Source organism: Impatiens glandulifera, chromosome 6 (assembly GCF_907164915.1).
Source record: "Impatiens glandulifera chromosome 6, dImpGla2.1, whole genome shotgun sequence".
Classification (NCBI taxonomy): Eukaryota; Viridiplantae; Streptophyta; class Magnoliopsida; order Ericales; family Balsaminaceae; genus Impatiens; species Impatiens glandulifera.
In genome coordinates, this window is record NC_061867.1 from 54,859,530 (window position 1) to 54,871,162 (window position 11,633).

The 11,633-nt window shown below is 30.3% G+C and overlaps 1 protein-coding gene across 1 annotated transcript; it reads left to right on the forward strand.

Moving 5' to 3' along the window:
* The first annotated feature begins 4,859 nt into the window (after positions 1 to 4,859).
* On the forward strand, positions 4,860 to 11,116 carry LOC124941214 (nitrate regulatory gene2 protein). The gene is made up of 6 exons (XM_047481500.1): positions 4,860 to 6,235; positions 6,326 to 6,510; positions 7,777 to 8,000; positions 9,783 to 10,410; positions 10,511 to 10,709; positions 10,784 to 11,116. The coding sequence occupies exons 1-5, from the start codon at positions 4,990 to 4,992 to the stop codon at positions 10,676 to 10,678; spliced, it is 2,451 nt and encodes an 816-aa protein (XP_047337456.1). The 5' UTR covers positions 4,860 to 4,989; the 3' UTR covers positions 10,679 to 10,709; positions 10,784 to 11,116.
* The last annotated feature ends 517 nt before the right edge of the window (positions 11,117 to 11,633 follow it).

Here is an 11,633-nt window from a genome sequence, read left to right on the forward strand (position 1 = left end):
ATGTTTATAACTTAATAAGAATCTACTCTTTTAATCTAGCGAAAATAAGAGGTGGATACTCGCCCTAAGATCCTAGGTTCGAACTCGTCAAACGACAAATTCTACGTCAGGTTAAAAGGTTAAATGTGTTTGCGGGCTACATACTTAATTTGTTGTCTCATTTTTTTTTATAATTTATTAAGATGATTAAATGATAAAAATCTTGTCTAAATAGAATAAAAATAACAAATTCAATTTTTATTAAAATTAAAATATCATAAGTTAAGGTGGAAGACAGTGACGTAGTACACAATAAAAATTTAGTAAGGTTTTAAATAAAACATTACATGTAAATTAATTTATAAAAAAATAATTAACTCCTTATAAATAATAGTAAAAAAGTAATAAAAATATTTTTTTTATAGTTTTCAATAATATTAGACTTTTTGGTTTCCTTGTCAGCTTTTCAAGAGATTTTAACCAATATAATAGACTTTGGGGTAATGAAGAACACCCTTTTTCACATTTAAATTTTGCTAGTATAGGTAGTCAGGTTGATTAGGTAAGGGGGATAAGAGGCACCCTATTTGATTTGTTAATTAATTCAAATTATTTAAACTAAACTCAATCTTGATAGTATTTGTCTTGCTTTAGTTTTTATGGCTTAGTTTGAATCAATAATAACACTAACTTAATTATTCTTAAAAGTTGAATTATTTGATGACTTCCTACCAAAAACAGCTAAATGATCTAATCAATTTAAATTGTAAATCATTTTCCTATTATTTAATCCTCTTTACCAAATAATTGTTTGTTTCCTTGTTCCCTCTTATAAAGATAATATTTTTTTTTTGGGTAACCTCAGGTGTACAAAAGGTAAGAATCAATAAAGGCTAGTCTCTTCTAGTCATTGATCAACTTCTAAGGGTCTTAAAAAAATTCAATTCAAATGATTCTTTGTGTCAATGAAATTATTTTAGAGGTTTTTTTCCCTATTTAACTTATAATATTCTTTACAATACTTTTATTGTTCTTAACATATGGGCTAGATGAGAAATACATTTTTTGTTGTTGAATTTGTTTGTTATTGTTCTTATCGTATTTCATTAACTAATTTATAAAATCGATTTGTTTCTATATATTTTTTTTGTTATCTTGTTTGCATCTCTCGTCACTTGACTATAGTTGTTTGATTTTACAATTAGTTCAACCTTATTTGAATATTTTGTATTTTGCTTGTACATGGAAACCAGAGTGTGCAACCTTTTCTAAAAAAAAAAATGACAAATATACGTAATGTTGTTGAAAGTTGAAACTTTGTTTAAAGTTTTTAAATTTGTAATCTATTCCTAATCTAAAAAGAAACCAAATTGTATGTAAGAAATATATAAGTGTGACATTCTTAATTAATTTCAAAGGATTTGAGTGTTTAAGCTCACATCAATTATCCTAATTAATCAAATATTTTAAAATTAAGGGTTTAAGATGTAATCAAACTAATTGTTGGGACTAATTAACATAAAAGGTTTATTTATCCTTACATAGTTGAGAATCTTTGGGTCTATATTACTATTAACAATAGAAACCCTAAATCTTAGAAAAAAAATAATTAAAATAATAGAAGAAGCCCTAAAGGGGTCATTTTTCCATTAGATGGTTAAACAAATGAAGAAAAAGTAAAGGGAAAAAGATATTGTTGGGACCTTATGGGATTGGGAGAAAGTGAAATTAGAAAAGAATATCAAAGAAAAGAAAAAGAAGATAAAGGAAAAGAAAAGAATTCCCACTTTCACAATTTTCCACTAAATTTATTTTAGTCCATATTGGATTCAAACTTTATTGTTGAATTCTCATTTTTAATTAGTTTGTGTATACAATTTTGTTTACCCACGATGTTAAAGGTTAAACGTATTAAATTAAAATAAAAGTTTCCTAGTAAATATGTATGATAAACTTTAATTAACTTATTTAGAATTGGTATAAATAATATTAATATTGTTAGAAATTACATTTTATCCTCTTTAATATCTATCTATTTATTTATAAGAAAAACAATTAGTATAATTCAAACATCTTAGATCAATTTGTTTTTCTCAAATTTCATATTCATAAGGGGATTTAGTTAGATCACTATTAAAGTTAAACATAGAATCAAATTTAAATTTAAATTAAGAAATAAAATGTTTTCAAATATGCCAAAGTTGTTAATAATAGTACACCTATTCATGGCTTTTTTAGATGCTTTCCTTCAAAAGTAAACTTCACTTGTGTTTGGTAAGATTCATAATTAGTATAATCATTTCTACTCCAATTTTAATTTGTTATAAAACTTGTAGTTCATCCATCAATACTATTTATTTAAATTTCTTAAATTATTATTATTATTTTTTTAAATCAAAATCTCCTTTTCAAAAATCAATTCTAAAAAAAAAGGTAACTCCTATAAATAAACTAAAAAGGTTAAAGAATAAACAGTTGATAAAGACCTATTTGAAAACCAATGACACTTTTTCACTTTACTTATATTATCTAAATTCAAATTCATAAACAAATATAATATATTATAAATCTATAGAAAACTTTGTTTCTCAATCAAACAAACAATTTAAGTAAACAAAACAAAATAAATACTAAACTCTAGGTTACCAAATAATTCTACAATATCCCGCAATAGCACGAACACTCATCGTAACAAAAAAATCCCGAATTTTTTTTACCCTTTCTTCGGCTTTAAATATGTGAAATATCAGATCATCCCTTTATTTATGTATGAATTTCTATACCCAACAATCACAAGAGAACATGCATCGTAACAAGAAAATCTCTTACCGAATTTGCTTACAATTTTTTCGGCTTTTAATCTTTCATTCAAAGCGCTTCAAATCGAATTCGTAATTTTTGTCTCTTATATCGACTATTTCAACCGGGTCATTCTGGTGAGATTATCTAATAACTATAAGTAAAAAAAATATGTATATACAATGTTTTAAAATGGGACCAATGAATAATGTGTTTTACTATTACATGTGCAATTTGTCCCTACCTAGTTCATTAATCAACGGTGAAGATTAATTGCCAAAACAACAATTCTACGTGTGTTTGATTAATACTTCCTAATTATGTTTGATTATAAGAATTTAATTATTTTAAAATAAAAAGTTATTATTTTATATTAGTGTATTTTTCTTGTTAAATGAACTGAGAATTGGTTTATTTGTGTATTTGTATAAAATTTAATTATTATAAGCTAAATTTGTTATGCTTAACAAAAGTTATATTTTATATTTTGAAAATGATTAAAAATATAATTTCAAAATCAAATAAACCAGAAATAATCTTTATAATAGATGAAAAAAATCACTATAATCACAATTATTATTTTTAAATAGTTTGGAAATCTCAAAACTTTACTCAAAATATAGTTAGAACTTGTAACATACTCTTTATTAGTTTATTTACATGAGAAAATATGTATATCAAGATTCTACATATTTAATTAGATTTGTACTTAAAAATGTATTTAAAATCAGTTTATATCTTTAGGGTTGATCTATATATAGTAATCCTTATTTATTTAATATAATAACTACATAACACGATCAATGATTATTTTTTTAATGGGATCTGTCTATTTAACTTTTGATTATGATATTAATTTCCAAGATTATAACAAATCTATATTTGGTTTCAATAATCAATAAATCCCATAGACATGTGGGCTACATGTCAATTAAATATTCACAATTTATATAGGTCTAGTTTGAAAAAGGAGTGATTGATCAATCTGACTGATAATAATAATAATAATAATAATAATAATAATAATAATAATAGAATAATTGCCCTAAATTACTAATTCGAGATTATTTGAAAAAATAATTTTCCTTTTAAAAAAGAATTGTTTAAATTAAATAGAAAAGGGTTTATTTAGATGATTTAAATGATATAATTTAATGTTTTAAATATTAAAAAATAAAATAATAGTATTATTGTTATAGCTATTTTAAATATTATTTTAAATGATATGATTTAATATTGTAATTTTTTATAGTTTAAAAAATTACATTCAATATCTCAAAATCTGCATTCCTTACTTTAAAAATATTTTATATTAAAAAGTATTAACATTTGTTTTTTTTTTTAATTATTATTTTAATATTTTATTTGAATATTAATTTAAATAAAATAATATGATAAAATACACTTTAATTATATATATATATATATTATATTTTTTTAATAATATATATATATTCCAAATCAATTTTACACTTTAATATAAATTATTAAAAAGTATAAATTTTTAATAAATGACTATTAAACTATCTAAATTCAAAATCAACCAACAGCTATTTTTAATATTAAAAAAATATATTTATATTGAATTTTTAATCATTAAAGTATAATATACATTGTTGTTATTTATTTTTTAAAATATAAAAATAAAAAAATAATAGAAAAAGAGAATTAAAAAAAGAATTGACTGAAAAAATAATTTTTTTTTTTTTTCTTATCACTCCTAGTATAAATATGATAAAATTAAAATTTAACCATAAATAAAATGAATTAAACCAATCAATAAATCATAACAAAAGTTAGTGTACAAATTTACTGAATTATTTTTATAATATTAAAAATTGATTTGCACATTGTCATTATTAAATTTTCTAATCAAAATTATTTATATATATATATAAGTTATTAAAGAAAATAAAAAATCATTAATCTAATAACTTTAAATTTTAACTTCCCACGTGTTAGAAAATAACAAACCAAAAATGATTCAATTAATTACATTATTACCGCGCGTCATTTCTACGCTCTAATAAGTGTGACTGTGTGAGAGAGAGATTGTATGACTGTGTGAGAGAGAGTAAAGAAATTAATCAACATCAATGAGACTTCAACAGTTTACACACCGACTATAGTCCTCAAATTCCTTCTCACTCATCTCATTTTCCCTCTTCCTTATCTCCAAACGCGCCACCGCCGTCGCCGTCGCCGACGAAAATGGGATGCACGGCGTCCAAACTCGATAACGAAGATACAGTACGGCGATGTAAGGAACGGCGACGCCTAATGAAAGATGCAGTCTACGCTCGTCATCACCTCGCCGCCGCTCATTCCGACTACTGTCGTTCACTTCGTATAACCGGTTCTGCTCTCACCGCCTTCGCCGCCGGCGAACCTCTTTCCGTCACCGATCAAACGCCAGCAGTTCTCTTGCGTACACCTTCCTCTGTTTCTCGATCCTCCACTATTCCACCGCCGCCGCCGCCACTTCGCACCGTGCATTCTCCTTCTCCGTCTCATACTCCTACAATCGTCAGTTCTAAACTCCCTCACATACTTTCAGCCGATAAATCTCGACGACAACATCGGAAACCGCCGATGAAGCTACCGCATATACTTTCCGATTCGAGTCCTTCTTCATCTCCGCGGAGTGAAATTCCGAATCCAACTTCTAGAAATTTCGATCCGAGTTATACATGGAAGGCTAATTCAACCTATTCAAGTACTCCTTCTCAAGCATCTTCGGTTTGGAATTGGGAGAACTTTTATCCTCCATCACCTCCTGATTCTGAATACTTTAAACGCGACAATAACGATGAGGATAAGGCATCTTCCATCTACTCCAACTATCACTACAACCGTGATAATAACGATGAGGATAAGGATAAGGCTTCTTCTATTCACTCCAATTATCACTACAACCGAGAAAAGCGGCATCCTAACCATGGAGAAATGCAGCAATTTAAACATGTGGAAAAGCAGCAATATAATCACCACCTCATCGATGAGGAAGAAGAAGAAGAAGTGGAGAGAGAAGAAGTTCAGTGTAGTGAATGGGGTGATCATGAACATGATCGGTACAGTACAACGAGTTCTTCTGAGGTAGAAGATGACGAAGAAGACGTAGAATCCAGATCCGAGATAGGAACTCAATCCAATTTCGGGTCATCGGTGAGGAATGAGTCTATGGCAATGCCTCCGCCTGCTACAGTGTCGAAGTACGCTACGATGAGCAAATCGGAGAAATCTGACGATACTAGATCCTCATCAAGCTGGAATAACGCTCAACACGATGGTAGGCAAATAGCCGACATGAGTATCGTGGTTCGCCATCGGGATCTGGGGGAGATTGTTGCTGCTCTCAAGGATTATTTTGAAAAAGCTGCGGCTGCTGGTGATCAGGTATCAGAAATGCTTGAAACCAGCCGAGCTCAATTGGATAACAGTTTCAGACAATTGAAGAGTGAGAATCAAAATTTGTGATTGATTATAGAATCTTAACATTTTTTAGTAAACCATTAGATTTCATTCAAATGGTTTCTTAATTTTGTAGAGACCGTCTATCATTCAAGTGGAATGCTCAGTAATCTGAGCTCTAGCTGGACATCTAAGCCTCCATTAGCGGTCAAATACAAGTTCAATGCAGATTCAATTAATGAACCGGGAGGTAACAAGAGTCTCTGTTCTACTTTGGAACGTCTCTTGGCTTGGGAGAAGAAGCTCTATCAGGAAATTAAGGTATTATCTGTGAAAAGCTATTTGGATTATCATATTGATTTGGGCAGAATTGCTGTATCTGAAATTTGTGTATGAATGAATTCCCACCCATCTTTGACTTTTTCATGCTAATGATGTGAAGGATCATACTAAATAGATTTAAGCTGTGTATTATCAATTTATCATCACACTTTTCTGATTGATTCTTTGTCTGGGTTTTAACATGTGGATTGAAAAATGACCAACATGCCCTTCAATAACGTGGACCACCTGTACTATTCCCGTTATTTTATTGGCATGAAATACATTGATGGATGCTTACCTGCCCTTCTCATCCTTATTGGTGCAAAGCTACTTTGGGTATCTATTTGTGGTTGGTGCTGTATGAGTAATCAACTGTAGCCACATGTGTTCTGTCATGTAATGATGTTTTTTTGGGATGTGTTCTATTTTATTGCAAGAGTAAAATGATGTGTTTACTCTGAAAAGAATAGGATTGAGAGATTCTGTCCTGTTGTCATGTTCAAAGCTGGAAATTTTATCACTTATTTAGTTAAACAATGCTGTTGGCAATCAGCAGAACATATATAGTTTGCCTTGAATTATCTTCTGTTTACTTTTAGGCTATGTTTGGTTGAGGTGAGACTGAGAGTTAGAATCTGAATTGAGGGTCCAATTTTAAATCCTTTGTTTGTTTGATGACTTCAAATAAGGAACTGAAAATTGAAATTATATTTCCAATGGAATTGAATGCATATCAAACATAGGAATTGAATTGCAACTTTTTCAATTCTAATTATACACATCCAAACATACTGGCCTTGTTTTGGTATCTTTCTTTTAGATATACATATTATCTGCAATTTACTTCTTGTACTGGATAGTAAAATGGCTTGAGCTGATAAAAAAGGAAGAACAAATTACCATGGTTGTGGGACTTTCTAATGTTGTAATGGGCTTTAGTCTGAGATTGATGTGAAGGTCTTAACGTTTTTTCCTTGTTTGATCTTGGGTTATTTGAACAACCAAGTGGTTATTTATTTTCAAATAATCTTGTTTGATATAGGTTTATAAAATATATAAATCTATAATGATTGTTGTTATTATTATTTTTGAAAATATAGGGCATTTTTGTTGATGATTTGAATGATTTATAAATGAGTAGATTGTTGATTGGTTAGTGAGTTATTTGAAATTAATCTCAAGTAACTCACATCAAACAAGGCCTTAGTTCATTACACAGACTACTGATAGTATTAGTAATGTGTTGAATTGGCCATTCTGCAGGCTAGGGAGAGTGCGAAAATTGAGCACGAAAAGAAGCTTTCCACCTTACAAAATCAAGAGTACAAAGGAGAAGAGTATGCGAAGTTGGATAAGACAAAAGTTTCAATAAAGAGGTTACAATCACTAATTGCTGTCACCTCTCAGGCAGTCACCACTACCTCTACTGCTTCCATTGGTCTAAGAGACAGTGAACTTGTACCACAGCTTGTTGAACTCTGTCATGGGTAAGTAATATAAATTTTCTTTCGTTCATTTCTAATCTAATACTAGCACTTGAAGTTATAATATAGTGTTGTTGATTTGTTTTTTCAAATTATTTTAACCTTTACCTAACTCAGAAATATGTGCATTGTAGATTGTTCTATTAGGTTTAAATTTAGAATCTCCATCCTTTATGTTCCTCACAACTCGTTAAAACACTTGGGCTATGTCGGGTGGTATTAGAATTAGAAATGGAATTGGGGTCAAATTCTAAATACTATGTTTGTTTGATGACTTAAAATAAGGAAATGAAAATGATTTCTCCAAACATAAGAATTGTGTGATTCAATTCTAATTCCATTTACACACATCCAAACATAACCTTACTACATGTAGTGTTCGGTCATAAAATAAAGTCATCCACTATTTTTTTTTTAAATGGTCCATGTATAGAGAAACCGTGAAAAAATTATTTGGAAACATTTTTTTTGGCAAGTATCTCATGTGGAAATGGATTCAAATGAGATCATCTTTAAAAACAAAATTTCGACACATTAAAAGAAAAATCGCAGTTTTTCATCTAGATCCACAACTGTGTGATCCAATATAACTGCTCTGATTGGGTTGAATTATGGGTCAACAATAAGAAAAATCTATTCAAATATTCTTTGTTAAGCTGTACGTCAACATCAAGTTCTGCTTCTGCAGTTGCTTTCAGGCCTTTTTTTTTGTGATCAGTAAATGATGTGAGAAAATAATATTCTTTGAAATCTTTGGAAGTTGTTATTGACTTCAGCAACAATTCATATATAGTAGATTATTTGACTGTGTTATCTTTATTTATTTATTTTTGAGCAAACTATGACTGTGTTGGACTGTTAGTTAACCAAAGTCTAACATGTCAATATGATCTTTTACTTGGTCATTGTCTGTACAGCTCGATGATATCTTATAATTATTTATGATTTCGTTTATTTGGCAAACTAAGGCCTTGTTTGACGTGGATTATTATGATTTAATTCAAATAAACCACCATCTCATCATAATCGTTTTTTCAATCAAATTATCTCCTAAAATATCAAAATACCCTTACTTTAATATAACATTTGAAATGCTAAGAGTTGTTTGAGGATTATTTTTATGAAAATAAAATCAGATTTTTCCTGTTTGATAAAGGTTACGAGATAATTGGGTTGTTTGTGTGTAATGTGTATTATCCACTATGCCCTTTGAATTGTTGATTTTAGGTAGTATTTTCCGATCTTATTGACAATTTTAAGTATCCATTTGTATTTTGTTTCTTTCTTTGTTCCCCCTCCCCATCTTTCTGTAGCATTTGAACACAACTTGTGTTCTTCATATTGAAAAGTTGACATTTTTCAAATTTTTTTTTTTGTTAATTTTGTATTTTATAACAAAAATCATTAAAAAATGAAGGTTTTTTTTGTTTTGTTTTAGTTGATAATTTGGTTGATAAAATGAACAATGATGGGACCAGGAACAAGGCCTATGGATATTTTGAAAAAACAAGAAACTCCCCCCAAAACGCTTTCTTTCGGAAAGAAATCGTGATCAAACAAACTCTAAGTTGAATGGAGATTGATAATGAGGGCTTAAATTTGTGTGTTGAAATTTAATGGCATTTTTTTTCTAAGATATCAAAGTTTGTATTAATAAGGTCTATGTTTTTCTTTTCTGAAAACCAGTGTTTCTTCCTTGTAGGAAGTGATAAAGACCTACAGTCATTACCTCAATTCAATCAGATCGGTTGTTTCTAATAATACCAAATTGTATGCATTTTTCAGGTTCATGTACATGTGGAGATCAATGAACCAGTCCCACGAAGCCCAAAACCAGATTGTACAGCAAGTAAGAGGCCTAATAAACAGATCAACCAAAGGCGAATCAACATCTGATCTCCACCGTCAAACCACCCGCGATCTCGAATCCTCCATCTCATCATGGCACTCGAGTTTCACCCGCCTAATAAAATTCCAACGCGATTTCATCCGTTCCCTCCATGGTTGGTTCAGACTCACCCTTCTCCCCGTTCACACTGAACCCTCAAACGTAACTGTCGAAACAATATCCGACGAAGCATTCAAATTCTGCGACGAGTGGAAACTTGCACTCGAGCGCGTCCCAGACACCGTCGCATCCGAAGCGATTAAAGGGTTTGTGAACGTCGTTCACTCGATTTCGTTAAAACAGGCCGAAGAACACAAGATCAAAAGAAGGACGGAATCCACTTCGAAAGAGCTCGAGAAGAAATTCTCGTCTCTTAGAAACATTGAGAGAAAGTATTATCAGTCTTACTCGATGGTTGGTATTGGGCTTCCGGATACTGGCCCCGACAATGGACACGGGTTGGACGCACGGGACCCACTTTCTGAGAAGAAAGCGGAGCTCGCTGTTTGCCAGAGACGTGTACAGGTAAGAGTGAGCAAAATAATACAAGTCAATAAATGGTTTGAATAAATTTAGTTTGGGTGAAACAAATCGAATTTATCTATTTGTTCACACCTATGAACAGGACGAGATGTTGAGGCATTCAAAGGCGGTTGAGGTTACTAGAGCAATGACACTTAATAATATACAGACTGGATTGCCTGGTGTATTTCAAGCAATGGCTAGTTTCTCGGGTTCGATAACCGACCAACTTGAGATGGCTTGCAAACATTCTTATGCCATTCAAGCTTAATTTGATTCAGCTTTTTCGTTAAATTGTTCTGGTGCGTTTGGTAACACACTCTCCTTGTTTGATTCGTTTAATTACTTCAGCTTATTTATGTTTTTTTAAGTGCAGGCCGTCCAAACTAAGATAGATGGCTTATTCGACGTATTCCTGGAATCAAACTAGGTATAAGTAAGATGGGCTGGAAGGTAATATTCTTTCACTTGTGATTTGAGATTAAGTTATGTTGTTTTTTCCATTAAGCTATTTGTGTGTTTTTTTATGTGTAGATAAAAACTGTTTTTTTTGAAATTTTGTTTATCCTGTTGAGTGGAAGGAAATAGGGTTTACCTCGATGTGTATAGGAAATAGGTTATCAGCTATCACCACCATTACTGTTTGTATGAGATCAGATGATAATTTAAGCTAAACCATGAATAATTTGAAGGCAATTCAACCTTTTTTTCATGCCTGTTGGTTTGTATAATTATACAATAGTTTTGCTTATACTTTCGTATCCTGTGTTTATTTCCGGGTGCCTAATACGATCCCCACAGTCGCGTTTTAATGTTTTTTAGTATCTGAGTTTCTGACTAGCAAAACTCCATAGTTATGACCCTCCTTTAAATTATAGTGTTTTTTTTAGTAAATCTTTGTTAATTGAGCCATCTTGGTGGGTTTGTATGGTTTATTTTATATGTTATTGTTTTGAATAATTATAGTTTGATTGGAACTAAAAATTTGAAATTTAGGTAAGGGCAATGGATTGTAAACAAGGGTCATGGATTGGTTGCAGCTTTTTTTATTTATGTCTGGGGACATGTCCCAAGTTTTACCAGGCCTGGTTCAAAAAATCTGATTATTAAAAAAAGTGAGTTATTTGTTAAAAATATTAATTTTTAAAATAAAATAAAGATTATTTTAGTTTTTATTAAAAGATGTTTACAACAGAAAAACTCATTTTCTAACTCATTTTGGACCT

What these genes read in the sequence shown, in the direction of transcription:
- LOC124941214 (XM_047481500.1), top strand. Translation starts at nt 4,990, where the DNA reads ATGGGATGCACGGCGTCCAAACTCGATAACGAAGATACAGTACGGCGA. An exon ending in AGCTCTATCAGGAAATTAAG is followed by an intron (nt 6,511 to 7,776) that starts GTATTATCTGTG and finishes GCCATTCTGCAG; the next exon opens with GCTAGGGAGAGTGCGAAAAT. An exon ending in TTTGCCAGAGACGTGTACAG is followed by an intron (nt 10,411 to 10,510) that starts GTAAGAGTGAGC and finishes ACCTATGAACAG; the next exon opens with GACGAGATGTTGAGGCATTC.